At 41.6% G+C, this 18,613-nt stretch overlaps 1 protein-coding gene across 1 annotated transcript in view; it reads right to left on the bottom strand.

The window, feature by feature from the left end:
* Positions 1 to 9,213: 9,213 nt before the first annotated feature.
* LOC143117498 (desmoglein-2.1-like) overlaps positions 9,214 to 18,613 on the bottom strand; it is a 92,903-nt gene continuing 83,503 nt past the window's right edge. Inside the window, exons 13-15 of the mRNA XM_076279245.1 lie at positions 18,042 to 18,172; positions 16,922 to 17,254; positions 9,214 to 10,779 (exon numbers count right to left, since the gene is read on the bottom strand). Of these exons, the coding sequence (XP_076135360.1) occupies positions 9,994 to 10,779; positions 16,922 to 17,254; positions 18,042 to 18,172 (1,250 nt within the window). The 3' untranslated portion in view covers positions 9,214 to 9,993. The remainder of the gene's footprint in view (positions 10,780 to 16,921; positions 17,255 to 18,041; positions 18,173 to 18,613) is intronic.

Genomic DNA, 18,613 nt, shown 5'->3' with positions numbered 1-18,613 from the left:
ATGGACAGATAGTCATATTGCCCAGTTTGCTTCCGCTGATGATACCTGCAATACATTTGTTTATTTATTAATTGTATGTATTTATGCATGCATGTATAATATGCCCATACACTGTCACAGTTATACCTTTGCTTTCTCTTTTCTAGTCTCGCCTGTCTTGCAGCAGGATCTGCCTTTATCTTTGCACGGAAACGTGCACCCCTCTCTTTGTTGGAAAGAGGCATCTGTTAAAAAAAAATTGTATGTGTTACAACTAGCAATGCTGAGTTGGATCATTTTGAATAAACTGCAAGCAGCAGGTGTTGTGCAGCACAGTTAGTGCCCTCTGGTAGTTACATATAACCATACTTGTAAGCATCCTCAGAAGGGTGTCCCTCACCAAGTTTCGAATTAATATGTCAATGCATCACTAAGATACGAGCTATGTTATCAAATTATAGCGCCCCCCATAGGTCAAGTCAACCAATTTATTGTATCCCCTTCAGGATGACTTCTAAAGTCCAAGTATCAAGTTTGAAGTTGATGCATGGAAGCGTTGCTGAGATATAAGCTTACTTCCTGTTTGCAGGGAACACTTCCTGTTTTGTTGATTGTCTGCATTGGGTGAATACTTTGGAATTTGGAAGTACGAAATGTGGTTTAAATACATGAAAGAGTTGTTGATATAAGCAATCTAAGTTGTTAAGATATAAGCAAAGGTCACCATTGATTGCGCACCCACATGATTTGAGCCATGAGTCTACAGTTTAAAATGGCATCTTGTCTTTGTTTTACTGAATGACATTAGGGGAAATGTGTCTGCGGAACAAAGTGTTTTAAATATTAATAGTGTTTTTAAATGATCTATATTGCAAATACTTTACAATGTTTATCTAAAGACTTGAAAAAATATGCCAAAGAGAAAATGTGATGATTTTGAAATATTTTTAACAATTTTAATTGCATTTGTCTTCATTGACATAAAGCGAGTGCCGTTTTACCGAAGGACATTTTACCTCTTTATCACTATAAAAGTCAGCCAGTTTTAAATTTTTCACACAATTATGACTTGTATGTAGAAGAGTGATGTAGGTAGTAAGGTCACACCTCCAAGGAACATTTGATTGTTTTCTTTTATTTTATTATTTTATTTTGTTTAATTGTTCATTGGGAGACTAGTCTTATGACTGAGCTCCATATTTTCACTAGTTGCTGTGTTTGCCTTTCTTATAGAAGTGTGTGGTGGCTATTGGTTGCTGTGTATACCTTTCTTATAGAGTGTGCAATTACCAGTTGCTGTGTCTTGCCTTTCTTATGCATGGTGCAGTATTTCCCAGTTGCTGTGCTTGCCTTTCTTATAAAGGGTGCGGTGTATTGTTTGACATTGTGGCACTGGCTACTGGCCTCCTTGGGTCATGTCTCTGGATATGTTGTGATTGACTGGTCCTCAATATTTTAAACTTGCATTCTTTTTGTACAATAAACTGAATTTTGTATTTTTGATAAAATCAGCCTCAGTCTATCCTTAGTAAGCTCTGTGGCAGGGAGATCTTGGAAGGAGACAACATACATCTTGTTACATCAGCAAAGGCTTATACAATACTCAGACTTGTTCAATTTATATATCTCATATTTTACTCAGGCTTATCCATCAGAGAGCTCTCTAAGTGAACTCATGTAATGCTCATCCAGACCTATTTGTTTTATAAATTAGTCTGATCTGTAAGAGCTCGTTGTTGTCAAGTGTCGTTAAACAATTAAATAGCATTCAACAGGTTGAAGCGGAGCTTTGATACCAACGTTATCGATTAGTTTCAGTTTCTCTCGCACAGGCGCCTGCATTGAATGAACGCTCTCCATGTTTAATGACATCGATAGCAGAAACGTTTGTTTTCTTTTTTTGTCGGTCCGCGGTATCTTGATCAACTGCGCAGCAAATTATCAGACGAAGCACCGGGCCTAATTTCACTCCACGACTCCACGTTGCGGACCCACATCAAAACAAAACTATTTCCTGAATGGTTGAGAAATCTTATTTTCTGATTGGCCGATAGGTTAGTAACTCAACAGCAGCTCTCTGAGATGAATGAGCGCACAGACAGCAACGTTGTGTGACACGTTTGAAAAATATAGCCCTTAGAAATTTCTGTGCGGGAGTGAGAAATGCCATGTGTGGCGTGTGAGCGTGTGAAGTCATTGAAATGCGTGTGTCTCACGCTCAATGCGTGAGACTTAGGTCTGATTTAATGTGCTGACTAACTGGCAAGTGCCTCCTAACTCAGACTAGTTTGTATCAATCCTGGACTGTGGTGTCTGTTTTTAAAGCATTAAAAAAATGTTGTCTGTAATTCTGGTTGGAAATCCAAGGACAGTTATAATTAATGTGCTAAGCACCTGGGAAGTACCCCACAACATTGCTGTCTGAAATTCAGCGACTGATTCAAGGGAAATTAAAGCTAATGTGCTAACTAACCGGCAAGTTGATGAACTAGGTTACATCAGACTATAATATTCACATTAAAATGAATTACTATTGAATGATTGTATTCCTGTATGTATTAAGCTACATGGAAGTGCCATAATTTATTTAATTTATTACCAAACATGACACGATTTAGAGGTATAAGCTATTATGCGACAAAAAGGAGCCTAATTTGACCTTTAAAGGTCACTTTGCAAAAGGTATTTTGTTCTCTGGAGGGACCTAAACTATTTTTTTACATATGCCCACATTCCACAAAGTTCAACCTGACTAGTACTATAGTCCGTGTCATGTTTCATTTTGAGTAGGCTAAGTGTTCAACATCAGTGTTCAATATGGATTTAATTTCAATCATAGGCATAATAATATTTAAAAATAATAATAACTCAGTTGGGGGGGCACACTGGTCTGTTTGGGCGGGCCTGGCCCCCTAAGGCCCGCCCTTGACGCTGACGCTGTCTACTACTTGACCCTGTAGTCATAGCTAATTTCAGGCGGGGATCTGCTCCTCAGGCTACTTTTCTTTTTTTCATACACATATCAAGCTTGAGTTTTGTTATCAATATTTGCATAATATTTTCAAAATCTTTGAATTGCTATATTGGATGATACAAAAAGGCTAATATTTTAATTAATTTAATATGTTGCTTGAGAATAGGTTGATAATGCTACAAAGGCCAATATTAGCCCAATTACGCTGATAATAATCATTGTATAGGCTATCTCTCTTTACCAGTTGCCACTTATGTCTGTCCTTAAAAAAAATCTGGAAGCTTGGCACATTTGGCAGAATTTTCTCCAATGTTTTTCTTGTTTTTTTACCTGGCTCTTTTAGTCCCTCCTGGCCTCTTTCTACCATCCATCCTCCCTGACGCTTATCGCTACGGTAGGGCTGGCCCGGCTATGGTATCTGAGAAAACTGTTTTGGAAAAGACGGGCTATATGGACCCAACCAACTCTTCTTGGGAGGGGAGAACACCCTCACATGGTAGGCTACAATCCATGCAGAGGCTGCGGCATAGAATGTGGAATGTGTGTAGCCTACTTTAAAAGAAGATAGACTAACGTGGCAATTGTCAATATTTTTCCCTCGACTGGCCCAAAAGTGAAGCAGCCCACCGGGAATTCTCCTGATTCTCCCGATTACCCATTCCGAGCCTGCCTCCTGTCCAACGATCTTGCAGAGTCCAGTTACAGCTCATGGAGTTCCCTGTGTGTACTGGTCAACAAGCCGGATGGGTCATACAGGTTTTGTACCGACTATCGGCGGCTTAATGCCGTAACCAAGACTGATTTGTATCCTCTACCGAGGATTGATGAATGTGTTGATTGTGTTGGGGCTGCCACGTTTGTGTCTACTTTTGTAACCCCGGATGAATTTTTACAGTATAAAGTTATATGTGGCAGTTGTGGCCTACTGGTTAGGGCTTCAGGCTTGGACCCGAAGGGTTTCCGGTTGGATCCCCGACCAGTGGGAATGGCTGAAGGCAAGGCACCTAAGCCCTCACTTCTCCTGGAGCACTGCTGTAGCAAGGCAGCTCACAGCTCCGGGTTAGTGTGTGCTTTACCTCACTGTGTGCTCTGTGTGTATTCACTAATTCACGGATGGGATAAATGCAGACCAAATTCCTTGAATACGCAAGTATACTTGGCCTAGAAACCTGATTTACATTTACAGTTATGCCCTTTGGTGTCCAAAATGCCCCAGCCACTTTTCAACAGCTTGTCAGTTGTGATCCACTGAATGAGCTCTTGTGAGGCCTATTTGGATGATGTGGTCCTCTATAGTTGTTCTTGGCCCGAACATCTAGACCTTTTGCGGGAACTCATTACACGTCTTTAGAAGGCAAATCTTACCATCAACCTCTCCAAATGTGAGTTTGGAAAGGCCTGAGTCACTTACCTTGGGAAAGTGGTTGGAGGTGGACAGGTACAGTGAATGCCAAAGTGGAGGCTGTCTGCATTTTTCCTGTGCCCGCAACACAACGGGAATTGCAACGTTTCTAAGGTACGGCGGGTTATTATATAATAAATAATTTCAAATCAGGTTTTAATGATATGGAAACATGAAATGAAAGGAAATTATTTGTAAACTCTATAGTAGGCTATGTTTTCATTAAAAAATAAGCTACCCACAATGCATGTGATTTCCTGCGGGCACCCAGAATATCAGGCGTGTTAGTTTCGTGGAAGTGTAGGCTAGGTAGAAGGCTACGCAAACATGGAAAACTGGCTAAAAACAGGGACACTGTCCAAAAGGCCTAATTAAGGCGATCGAAGAGGAGAAGCGAGAGAAACAGAGGAGACAGGTAACATTGGGATGGGGGGCAGAATGATGAGGGTGGAGGTGGAGCGCAGGGGGCTAAAAGAAAGGACAAGACAGAAAAGACTGCAAGAAGAAAACAAAAGTATGATGAGGCGTATGCCTAGGCTTCATGTTAATTGGGAGACAGACTGCTAATGTTCTCCACACTGTTTTTTTAGCGTGTGAGCTCAGACCAGTTTCACATTTTGATTTTGTTATTTGTTATCAAGTAGGGCGGCTAATTAAACATGATGCCTGGAATGAATCAATAGAATGTGTTATTCTTTTATGTGTCGGATGGTGGGGGTACGTGCGCGAGACGAGTCAGGATGTAGAAGGTGGTCTGCAGGAAAAATAGTTTGGGAAACGCTGCCTTAGCCCAAAAGTAGCTTTTCAGTGGACTCGCTTTGATGCTATCAAAGCTTTGTTGGCAGACTGCTCGCTCCTAATTTTGAGAAGCCATTCAGCTTATGGCCTCCTTACACAACTTTGACAAGATTTAGGAAGGTTCTTGTAAGACAGTCTTTTGAGTAAAGCTTAAATGGGGGACATTAGTTAAAAGACTACAATCTTGCAAGAATCCTTTCCAAATCTTGTCAAAGTTGTTTGGTGTAAGGTGGCCAGTAGCTAGTGACATTGGGGCAGGGGCTTTTATGCAGGTGGGGGAAGATGGGGTAGACCACCCACTCCTACTTCTCCAAAAAGTCTAACAGTTGCCAACAACGTTATGCTACTGTGGAGAAGGAGGCTATTGCCTATATCCTGGCTGTTGAGCATTTTGGGTTTGTTTATACTGACCATAATCCTCTGGTTTTCCTTCATAGGAATTATGCAGTGGTCTTTAATTTTACAACCTTTCAACCTTATTAAACATGTATGTGTCTTGGACAATGTTGTCGCAGATACCTTGTCTAGAGCATTATGGTTTTCCTTCATGAGAATTATGCAGTGGTCTTTAATTTGACAACCTTTCAACCTTATTAAACATGTATGTGTCTCGGACAATGTTGTCGCAGATACCTTGTCCAGAGCAATGTAAGTCTGTATTTTTCCCTCTCCTCCTCTTCCTCTTTCCCTTTATGTACCTGGGGCCCAGGTTCCATGGGAATGAATGGAGTGGATACGGGATGAGTTGGACTCTTGAGAGAGTCTCATCTGGGGAAGGTGTTGGTGTTACATCCCCCTGCGCCCCATCAGCCAGTTTTTTGTTTGTGTGTGTGTGCGCGTGTGTTGGAGAGTTGACAGTAGATAGGCCTCGTTAGGTTTCACCTGGCGGCAGGTGATGTGGGAATAAAAGTGGCCTGGGGCTCCTCCTTCGTTCTCTCTCATGTCCAGCATCATTTTTGCCTTTTTCTCACTGAACTACCCACGCACACGCACCCAGCTCACACACACCTTTCCATTATCTTTTCCCACTAGACAAGATATAGCCTACTTCTTAATTTGGTGTCATCAAATATAGAGGCATACAATTAAATGGTAGCTTAGTGGAGTTTCCATTCAATGTGCACGTCTGCGCAAGTGATACTGCTGATTTTGATTACATTTATAATGAGTAGGCCTATAAGCTACTATATGGTAGGCTATATAAGATTATAGTGTTACATAAAGGCAATCACAAAGAAAATAGGTAGGCTTTCTGCATGACTCATTCCGAATGAATTGTCTATAATAAATACAACACATTGGGCTTGGCAAGAAATTTGGCAATGCTACTTTCCCACAGGTGATGCCCCCTTCCCCCAACACACACACACTCCACACCATTACACCATACTCCCCAAACACACACACAATACAACTTTTTAATTACTACTTTTAATTAATTCTTTAAAGTTGATCTGGCTCTAATTTCATTACTTATGATTAATATTATGATTACATGACAATAAACTACTTGAACTTAATTGCCAAGCAAAACCTATAGCAAACCCTGAACAAATTCACACCTTGAACCTTTGTTTACAAGGTGTTACAAGACTCAATATATGGCATGAGCATATGAATGGTCACATACAGTCTATATTACTAGCCTGGTCACACCCTTTCAGGGAGATACAAATCGGGAACACTAGTGTTTCCCCAGGTAGGCAGACTACCTGCCCAACCAGCATCGAAAGGGGATGAGGCTATAGATTCGAAACCGAAATGGGCTATAGACCCTCCAGTGGGCTAAAGAGTGTCAACCTCGCATTGTTTGTGGTCGTCCCCTCCAAACACTTTGGAGCTAGTTTGTCCTCTAACCCTTCACTGTAGTATGTCGCCATCTAGCTAATCAGCGCTATTCCTTCCTACTATTAATATGGTGAGTAATTAATTGTTTCCGTGTGCTTCAGCAGGTTGTATGGTGTCGCCATCCTTTGCTTAAAGGAACACGCCACCCAAAATCAGTAGTGATATATGTTCTTACCGTAACTTTCACGAGTTGAGTCGTACCTCTCCCGCGTCGGTAGGTGCACTCAAACGCTCTGTCGCGCGGTGCGAATGTGTTAGCATGTTGCTATGCTAGCGGGCTCTGCCGTGGCCGTAGAGAGAGGCACATAGCAGTATTCAAACACCTCCACGTTTTACCTACTTAAATACAGTTGCACAAGTAGTTGATGAAAAATGTTAGGGCACACAACATGAAACGTGACGATTTTCCAAGCGAATAAACATGAGAACTACGATGTGTGGCGCAATAGCACTTGGGAGTACTTCGACCTAGCGTGGTAATATTATTAACACCTAATTGTAGATCCTATCCACCACATCATAGTCTCGGTAGGCTACAATTATGTGTTTTATATATAGGCTAATATCTAAACAAAATAACCCAGGCAGTCTCATCTAGGATATAACACAGGTTGAAGTTGGTTCTATTTAGGGAGGTGAACATCTGTAGATGACTCAGAAATGACATCGGAAGACAAGGAGTGAATATGGCAAGAGGCAAGCCGAAGTCTGCTGACAAGGGCCCGACGGTAATTGTAAAGGAATTTACAAAAGATTCATTGAACAAAAATGCTGATGTGGTACATGAAAATGTAGCTAAAAATGTGGAGAATGCAATGCAATCAAGCATTTTGGACGATATATTGTCACAAGCTGGCAGAATAGGCAACAGGCCGATGTGCGTTTTATTTGGAGACTGTTTTGCGCGACAGAGACTGAGTTTGCTGCTGATATTCTGGGGATAGGCCTAGCCAATGTACGACTTTTGCCTTTTAATATATTTGCTGCATTAGATCAGTCTTTCTAGAACAGGCAAGGGCTTTCTAGCCTCACGTCAGCAGCGCTGCATCACCCATATAGCCTACATTAAAACAACCAGCCACCACCTCTAGTGTGTGTGCCTCTCTCGCTCAGAGGGGAGGGAGAGGCTGAGGGTCGATCCAGCATGGATTCTAAACTCTGTGGTGGATAGGATCTACAATTAGGTGTTAATAATATTACCACGCTAGGTCGAAGTACTCCCAAGTGCTATTGCGCCACACATTGTAGTTCTCATGTTTATTCGCTTGGAAAATCGTCATGTTTCATGTTGTGTGCCCTAACATTTTTCATCAACTACTCCTGCAACTGTATTTAAGTAGGTAAAACGTGGAGGTGTTTGAATACTGCTATGTGCCTCTCTCTACGGCCACGGCAGAGCCCGCTAGGTCAGCCTTTGTGTCATCCGGGCCTACTGGTGTGATTACTGTTGTTGTCTGTACTTTTCGTTGTCTGTTGTGGTTTGTTTTGCAGGAGTAGGGGGTGCTGCAGGGGAGGCTGGTCACCTGGTGTTGGTGGGAGTCTCCAGTTTGTAGTGCATGTGTGGGTTCATGTGTGTGTGTTTCCAGTACTGTTCACCTGTGTGGGTTGCAGTGGTTGCTATTTCCTATATCCACGTGTGATCCTGACATCCCTCTCTTCACGATAACCTGCCTCCCTATGGTAAGCCCCCCCTTCCTCCTGTCTAATTAATTATTAATTGTCTTGTCTCATGTTTTGTTACATTCCCACCCTATGGGGCACAAAGTTGTACATTTTAATAATAAATTAATATTTTCTTAGTCTTGTGTTACAGCTCTTTCCTTCTGGTCTAAGTTTTTCTTAATTTGTTCCCCATCCTTTGTGCTTAAATAAAAACATTTCATTTTGTGGAATTCTGTCTCTGTCTCATGCCTGAACCTGTGAGCCTGTCGAGTCTTTTGATTAACAGAAACCTATTCCCTGGTTTTGATACGAGGGTGGCGTAGTCAGCTAATAAATTAAACTTCTTGCCAGTTCTTGGCAATGCCACACAAAGTTAACAGTATGTTTATGACCGTCACCATGCTAGTGTTGTAAACTATCGCTAGTGACCAGACTCTATTCACTTTGTGAATGAGTCTTGCTTGCCAGGCTACTATATTACAGCACACATATACCTAACACAAGATCTCAAAAGCATATGGGCCGCTGACTGCATTTATAGTTCCTTGGAAGAATAAGGTTTATTAAGGATGATTAAGGTTTATCACCACAATCAAGGTTTATCACAAATATAACAATACAATAGTTATAATTAACAGTAAACAGTTATAGAAAGTTGGTGAGGCTACATTAAGGATAGTAATACTAACAATAAAGCCAATACAAAATCAACGATCAATAATGAAAATAAACAGATACCATATACCATTACTCATAAGAACCACTTAATTAAGTGCAAGCTGAACAAATAATGTCTTTAGAACCCTCTTGAAAGACCCAAAACTATCACAGGAATGCAGAGCACTGAGCAACTCTTTCCACCAATGAAGGGAGAGAGTACCACTGAGGGGAAGAGTCTTGAATTTGAAGTGTTTATGGCAGGTCGACACAACAGACGCTCACCAGAAAATCACAGTGGGCAATTGGGGATGTAAAGTTGGATCATAGAATTGAAATAGCAGGGAGCAGATCCAGTAAGTGTCCTTGGCTATAGGCCAAAGTGATAGATTTAAATTTAATTCTGGGCCTGTATTCACAAAGCATTTTATCTTACCACTAAGAGTTTCTCTTAAAACCTATTCACAAAGCTGCTGAAACCAATTTTTAGTAAGGAAAAATGAAAACTTGGTTGCCATGGTTGACACCATTACTCATGCAGAAGCTTGATTGGAGTGACCATCATAATTGGCTGATGATTATAACGTGAGAATGATGCCAAAACACTCCCATATGAAGATGAGTGACAGGTCTTTGCTGGTGAGAATGCCTGACCACCCTGAACGTGCCCACCCTAATGCAACACCAAACCCTGACCACCCTGAACGTGCCCACCCTGCTGTAACACCAAACCCTGACTAACCTGAACATGCCCTGCCTGCTGTAACACCAAACCTTGACCACCCTGAACGGGCCCACCCTGCTGTAACACCAAACCCTGACCACCCTGAACGTGCCCGTCCTGCTGTAACACCAATACCTGACCACCCTGGGCCATCACCAGCCCCTGGGCTCCCTGCACCAGGCCTCCCCCCTGCAGCAGCATCCCTTCTGTAACTGTCTGACTCCCGTTGACCAGGATCATTCCCTGACCCAGACCCACTTGGGGCCTCTCAGCCAGCAGCACTGTGCTCTGGACCTGCTGCGGCTCCACCATGTAGTACAGGGGCTGCTGCTGCTGCACCAGCACAGTCTGGGTCGGCACGGCAACGGCTTCACACAATTGAATCCTGGGAAGAGTAGAGGAGTTGCTGATGGTCCTGCAGATCTCTGTGGTTTCAGTGTGGACAGGCGAAGGAGGAGGAACAGCCTCGGAAACCATCACAGTGCTGACAGACATAGAACTTTCTCGCTCTGTTTTTGCTTGCATCTCAATTTGTTCCAGAATCAGTTTTGGTGGCTTGCAGATCTGGGCCAGGGTGGAGAACTCTGACCCCAGATCATCCAGGAACTGAAGGTCATCATCAGACCCCAGGAGGCTGCAGCAGCCCACAGAGCCAGCAGGTGATCCCTGCCCCTCGTAGCCATAATCCAGCAACGTGTCCTTCTGAGGAACCTGCACAGCTGTGTATGCTGACTTCTGTAACACAAACACACACACACACACACAGATACACTTGTCATGTGTTTCATTTACATAAGAAAGACAAAATAAAAAAGATCTCCTGACCACAGTTTTTTTTTTAATCCACACTGCTGAGTGGCATACTGACTATCCTATCAGTACCAGTGTAAATATTGATGAATGAATAATAAAAATGAATAATAATTACATTTGTGTATAATTGCAGAAATAAATGTATAATTTTCTACATAAAAAATATTAAATATTATGTAGGCTATATATGGCCTGATGAAAGTAGACAGCTAAGAGATATAGCCTACTGACTAGGCTACCGAAGTTGTGTGGAAGATCTGCTCCAAGAAAATCCTCGTAAAAGATGGATAGACAGCCAATCTGAACACTTGCTTGTGCACCAACCAGCGGAATATTCCACATTGCCAGCCTTTGCTGGGACATCAAGCCCAGCCCAGAGCGGTAGATAAAACAGGGCCCAGCCCACATCCAAGTCAGCCATGTTTTTTTTTGTTTATTACGTCACACAGTTTAAAATCACTGGCGGTGAGAGGGAGGTACTTAGGGGCTAGGACGACGAAGTAAACAACTTTTACAAATAACGAATCCTGATTACCTCTCCATTGCTGTCTGGGGCTTTTGCTAAATGCAAATCATGAAATACAATGAATACATGAAAGACATATCTTCTGATCCTAAAATAATAAGCTTTAGAATAATAATAATAAGCTTTATTTGTATAGCACCTTTCATACAGAATGCAGCTCAAAGTGCTTTACATTTGAAGCATGTAACACAATAATAGTCAGTCATTATCAATCACTTTTCTTCATTGCTGTGGCCGTTTATGATCCAATCGGCAACATATCAAAAATATAGAGAATAACATGTCATAAGACTGGCAGCCTTAACCCTTTACCCCCCACAAGCACGCCATATGGCAACTGTGGCAAGGAAAAACTCCCATATTCGAGGAAGAAACCTTGAGCAGAACCTGACTTAATAGGGGGAGCCCATCTGCTTCTGGCTGGCTGCGCCCTCCAATGGCGTAGAATAATCTGAAAAAGTAGTCTACAGGATAGGATGTTTTCAGATCTTTTTTAAAAATATTTACTGAACTCGCCTGCTTGATGTACAGTGGCAGGGTGTTCCATAGTTTTGGTGCATAATGGATAAAAGCAGCTTCTCCGCTTTGCTTGTGGAGCACTTTGGGCACGATTAAAAGATTAGAATTGGATGATCTAAGTTTCCTTTGTGGTTGATAAGTAAAGGATAATGTATAGAACGCCGGTCATTGTCGGGAGATAGGTCCCGACAGGGCGAACCGGACCCCGACGCGCAGCGGAGGGGTCTTGTTCCGCCCTGAAGGGACCTATCTCCCGACAATGACCGGCGTTCTATACATTATTCCGCTTATTACACGGCTACTTACCAAAACTCCCCACGATATGACTTTTTAGCCTACATAGCCTAGGCTATAGCCTATTTGTTACCGTTTCATCATGGCTTTTGCTGAGAAACAAATAGTTCGCAACAACACACGCTGAACTTGAATCAAACATTCTTTAGAACACAGCTGATCAACCGTCTGCTTTCACTTTTGAATGAAGTCCCAATCCTTGCGTAGTGATATGAAAGAATTGACTTAGAAGCAAAAAGCCCATTTTCCTTGACAGCGGTCTGTTATACTTAGCAACGGTCTGTTATTCAGAATTAGCAGACCGCCGAACGTTGGGAAGGCCCATTCAAGTGAATGGAGCATTCTGCAGCACTATGAAGAGCTGTGTAATAAGATATTAAAAGCTCAGAGATATATGAAGGTGCTATGCCATTCAGAGCTTTGTAAGTAATTAACATAACCTTAAAATCAATTCTATAGGAAATAGGAAGCCAGTGCAGTTCAGATGTGTTCTCTCTTCTTGGTCTTAGTTAAAAGTCTAGCCGCAGAGTTCTGTATGAGTGCCAATTTCTTTAGATGTTTTTTGGGAAGACCAGTGAAAAGTGCATTGCAGTAGTCTAACCTGCTAGTGATAAAGGCATAAATTAGTTTTTCTGCACCTTGTTGAGTTAAAAAAGGGCCGCACTTTGGCAATGTTTCTCAGGTGGAAATAGGCTATCTGAGTAACTTTACTGATATGGGGCTTAAAACTTAACTCTGCATCTAAGATGACACCGAGGCTTGTTACTTTTGGTTTGACCTGGTGCGGCAAGTTCCCCAGATTACTAACAACAATGTCTCGCTTTAGTTTTGGTCCAACTAAAAGTACCTCTGTTTTGTCATCATTTAGTTTAAAAAAATGTTTGCTCATCCACTGATTAATGGAGGTTAGGCATGCAGTGAGGGAGCAAAGGCCATCTGGGTTAGTTGGCTCCACAGAAATATACAATTGGGTATCATCTGCGTAGCTGTGGAAGTTTACATTATGCTGACTTATGATGTTTGCCAATGGAAGCATATATAGGAAAAATAGCAGGGGGGGCCACACCAAAAGTCATGTTTTTCAGACACATGATCTCCTAGACTGATATAAAAATCTCTGCCAGTAATGTAGGTTTGAAACCAGTTTAGAGCATTATCAGAGAGACCCACCCACTTCGCAAGGCAGTGAATTAGGATGCTATGATCAATGGTGTCAAATGCCGCACTCAAATCCAGAAGAATAAGGATTGAGACTTTGTTTGAGTCAGTAGACAGTCTAAGATCATTGACTATTTTTACTAGAGCCGTTTCTGTGCTGTGATTTGATCTAAAACCTGATTTGAATTTTTCAAGAATACTGTTTTCGTTGAGGAAGGTATTTAACTAATTACAAACGACTTCTTCAAGTACTTTGCTCAGGAACGGTAGATTTGATATAGGCCTGTAGTTGCTCAGATTGCTATGGTCAAGATTCGACTTTTTAAGTAAAGGTTTCACAACAGCGGTTTTAAAAGCAGTTGGAAATATACCTGTTTCTAATGAGGTATTTATTACCTTGATAATAAAGGGAGCTAAGCTATCATATACATTTTTGAGGAATCTAATAGGGATTGGATCCAAAACACATGTTGAGGAGCCGGTTTGAGTTATAATTTTACCAAGCTCAGATTGAGTAATAGTGCTAAAGAACCTTAATTTTGGGGGGCTGTTTTTGGGTGTACTATCAGACATATTACTTGTGTTATCAATAGCCTCCCTTATAGAAATGACTTTGTTTTTGAAGAAGTCTGCAAATTCTTCGCATCTTAGAGAGGATGCCTGACTGAGTGTATCAAAAGGTGTTTGATGCAATAGCCTATCAATGGTGGAGAACAACACCCTAGAGTTTCCACTGTTTTCAGCAATTACCTTAGAGAAGTAATTCCTTCTCTCATCCCGAATAGCTCTTATAATTTGCTATTTTTTCTTTTAGAATGGCACGGTGAACCTGTAACTTAGTTTTTCTCCATGTTCTCTCAGCTTTTCTACATGATCTTTTTAGATCATGGATATTTTCGTTCATCCAAGGTGTCAGTTTGCTACGGGGCCTTTTTTTAGTCTTTAAGGGTGCCACTCTGTCAAGCAGAGCGCCTAATTCACGATTGAGAGCCTCTACCATTTGATCAATGGGATGATGTAAAATATCTAAATTTATGGAGTCTATAAGAGCTATGAACTGCTGTTCTGCTCTAATGTCTAAGAGTCACGATTTGATTGCAATTTCGGGATGAATTTTTGGAGTATGTAGTACTATATTAAAAGATACACAATAATGATCAGACATATTTATATCATTTACTGATAAGTCTGTGACTTCTATCCCTCTAGAAATGACTAGATCGAGGGTGTTGCCAAGGTTGTGGGTGGGTCCTGTAACATGCTGCTTTAGCTCTAAACTGTCCAAAACATTAAGGAACTTACTGGCTTTAGCATCAGTTGTCTTATTGACATGAATATTAAAGTCGCCATTTACAATTATCCGATCATAGCTAGTGATGATGAGCGACATAAGTTCAGAAAACTGGTCGAGAAAGCCAGTCCATAGTTTAGGAGGGCGGTATAAGGTTAATAGAAGTACAGCTGTGTCAGCCTTCAGAGTGAGGGCAATATACTCAAAAGTTAGCGAATTCGCCAAAGTTGACTCTAGTGCAGCTATATTTGTTTGAGAGAATGGAGGCAATTCCACCACCTCGTTTGCCCTGTCTAATTGAGTGGAAAAAATTATAATTTGGGGGACAGGTTTCAACAACAACAGCTTTGCTGTCTGAAGTCAGCCAGGTTTTAACAAGAAACAGAAAATCCAATGTTTTTTCACTAATAAAATCATTGATTGCAAAGGTTTTGGTAGTAAGTGCACCTATATTTAGTAAGCCCATGTTAGCTGAAAATGCCTCTGGCTTTTGAGGAATATGCTGAGGTATGGAAAGAATATTTGTTAGGTTTCTAGTTTTAAATTTATCTTTTCTTTTTACTATATGTTGGGTAGAAATCAATGTTGGAATAGAACTATAAGTCATGCTATTGCATGAAGCAGTTTGATCTATGGTAGTAGTATTGTATGTTACCCTGCAGAAAACATTTTCAGACCCATCCACATGTATAATGCCATTCGAATCAATACCTGGGGGGCGTGAATCTGTAATATTTTCTACAGAATGATAACGAAAGAAATTGTTTATTTTAACACGGTGGAGAAGGACGCATTTGGCGCTTTAGTGCTGTAGCCTCGCAAAAATAGAATTTGCTAGTCGTAACAATAATAATTAATTAGGACTGTTTTCTGCTAGGCTAAACCATTAGGCTACATGTACATCTTTTACGTTCAATGTAGGCTATGCTGCGAGACATGTAAAAAAACAACACATTCACGTTGCAATCAGGAATTATTTGAACAAGAGGGTAGTCTCACATAGACTAACAAGTATTTTATTTTTGCACTGTTTGGCTGACAGACTCTAAAGTAGGCTACCCTATATATGCATTTAGCCTGACTCCGCCCTCCTACGTACTTCCGCTAGAGACTTTCTAATGAGGAGACACAGCACACAAAATCCTCCATCGAAATGCATGGGGCTACTTTGTAACGCCGTTACACATATCACACCCCTACCTTGGCAAAACGTCGATATGTGAATACATTTGGCGTTCCAAAAAGCGTTGCAATATCGCCGCCGAGTGGAGGGACTTGCCTAAAAGGACTTTGCTTCTGCTCAATTTTAATTTCCCTTCGTCTGCAGTATATTCAGTTTTCTCCAGCAAAAATCTGCAGGTCCAATCAGCGAACAAAGGGAGTAGCTGAGAACGATGATGTTGAGGTTGTGCACAAGTTTGAGCCAGACATACGTCACGACCAAACGATAGCGATTGGTTATGGCAGATCCAGAGTGGCTCTGAGCAGATCCAATTTTTTTTTATTTTTTTTTTTAAGTATATTTTTTGGGCTTTTTTGCCTTTATTTGGACAGGACAGTAGAGAGTGACAGGAAGCAAGTGGGAGAGAGAGATGGGGTAGGATCGGGAAATGACCGCAGGTCGGATTCGAACCTGGGTCCCTGTGGGCACTGGGACCTGTATATGGTACGGGTGCTGCAGCCTGCTGCGCCACAGCGCCCCCCCCAGAGTACTCGTCTTCAAGAAGGTTAACGCTTGGCAATGGAAAGTGGCCAGACTCTGTACAAATGAAATGTACGTACGAGAGTCTGGATATTTCCAGGCTACATATGCATTAGTTCTAGGCTCAATTTCCTTTCCATGGAAAGTTTTTTTTTATGTTTAAGCCTGTTATCCTACAGCAGGAATTAGTGCCTGGTATGTGGGGGCGTGGCATCACGATGGTACCCAAAGCCACTTACAAAAAGGGAATAATCAAGGTCACCAGGACATACAGTATTAGTGCAGCAACTTGCATACTACCTACTTACAGAAGCACTACATACACACATAACGAGGGGTGAGAACCAGAGGGGCGTAAGTGATATGATCAGCTCTTTCTACTGTCAAAAGGACAGAATTATTTTAAAAAGTAATTTTAGAGTTATTAGTGAAAAGGACTTAACACTGAACACACTGAACCAGTTGGTGAAATGTTGAAAGTTGTTGAAATGTCACTTAAGCCCCTCTGATTCTTAGGTCTCGTACACTTGTGGACTGTGGCAACCACCTGGCACTGCCATTCTCTGCCTCTCACCTGGGCGAAGTACTCCATCAGAAAACCATCAGGTAGAGCAATATCTCCATAGAGGTCTGCCAAGCCTGTCTGCCTGCTCTCCTGCCAGGTGACAGCGCGGTATGTTGAGCCTCTCTGATGAGCACTGAGCGTGTTAGCCTGGCCTATGGCTGCATACTCCGCCATGCTCCTCATGTCCATCTCCACATGTTGGCTTGGCTCAAACTGGCTCATCTGCATCATCTGTCTGTAGGTGCTGCTGGACATTTGAGTGGTTTGCTGCTCCACTGCAGAACTGAGGGCCACAGGTGCTGCCTTTATCATAGTAACTGGCAGCAGGCAGGTAGGGACCTCCTAAAAGCAAAGAGACAAACAAAACAAATATACTGTATTGCACTCTTGACTTCTTAAAATATATTTACAGTAGTTTCCTGTGCACCACCACAGTGTGTTATGCAAATTAAAAAGAAACTGCATCCGTGTATTAGCCACAGTGCCCAACAGCCCAGTGAATCACAATCAGATTTTATATCAGAATCAGAATCATACAGAAGAATGAAGAAAATAAATGTATTCCCATGTATAGCCCACCCTTGTGTAGTTACCCCATAGCTGAAGAAATTTGCAAAATCAATGTATAAACCTCAGTTAATACTTGGGAAATTATGGTAAGCAATATGGTGTGAGTGAGAGTGGGGTTGGTAAAGGATATCCCCACGGCTGTGATTTGGCCATACCGTAGGTCTCCTCAAAAAATACAGTAACTAGTGTGAATTTTTGGTGTCTGGCGGTGCCAAGCAATGAACATTGTCACTGTAACAAAGTTGGGTGAGAGGCTATTTGTGCACATTCATTAGTACATTCGGCTGTCTTCATGTTATGTTAATCTACTCCATTAACCCTTTTATTCTCATTTGATCTGTTTAATGGAACATTATAAAATTGCAACCTGCTCTCTAGTTCTCGATAAATGGAACATTAAATGTCAGACAATTCATGTGTAACGTATTAACCGTGGAGTGATAACTAAATAAAGTAAAGAAATCTAGGATATCAGCACTCTGGGAATGCAGCTTGTCCAATTAGAAATGAATAAATTGTTCAACTGGACCTTACTGTTGGGGATACATAGATCCATTACCTTGTCTTCACCCTTGGCCTCAGTGTGATACGGGATCAGGTACTCTTTAACATCAAAAGGCAAGTCCATGAAACGGTCAGCCATGCCGGCTACAGATCCACACTGGCAGAACAGCAGCAGTAGGGGGACCACTTAACACACACAACAGCACACGGAAACAGAGAGGACAAAGAGATTTAAAATTTAGTTTAAACAGTACCGTAATTTTCAGGGTATTAGCCGCAGGATAGTTTTATGCAAGTTAAAAACAAAACAATATTAATACCATATTAACTGCCCCCATGCATTAACCCCATAGCTGAAGAAATTTAGCAAAATCAATGTATAAACCTCGGCTAATAGTTGAGAAATTACGGTAGTAATTTCAAGATTTGCCTAACACTCTCAAAAATAGGGGTACGGTTGGGGTACATTTTTGTTCTTTTAGGTACAACTTTTGACCCTGTACCTTAAAGGGAACAAAATTGAGCCCCTAAAGTACTAATATGTACCGTTCCTGGATCATTAATGTACCTTTTCGCAAAGGGACCATATTTGTACCTAAGGGTACAAAAAGTACATGGCCTGTCACT

Source organism: Alosa pseudoharengus, unplaced genomic scaffold, assembly GCF_046254945.1.
Source record: "Alosa pseudoharengus isolate Yale_2024_CS ecotype anadromous, Long Island Sound unplaced genomic scaffold, YU_APseudo_1.1 YU_APseudo_1.1_scf_11, whole genome shotgun sequence".
NCBI classification, from domain to species: domain Eukaryota; kingdom Metazoa; phylum Chordata; class Actinopteri; order Clupeiformes; family Clupeidae; genus Alosa; species Alosa pseudoharengus.
The sequence above is the reverse complement of the archived record's forward strand: the minus strand, read 5'-3'. Positions and strand labels throughout refer to the sequence as shown.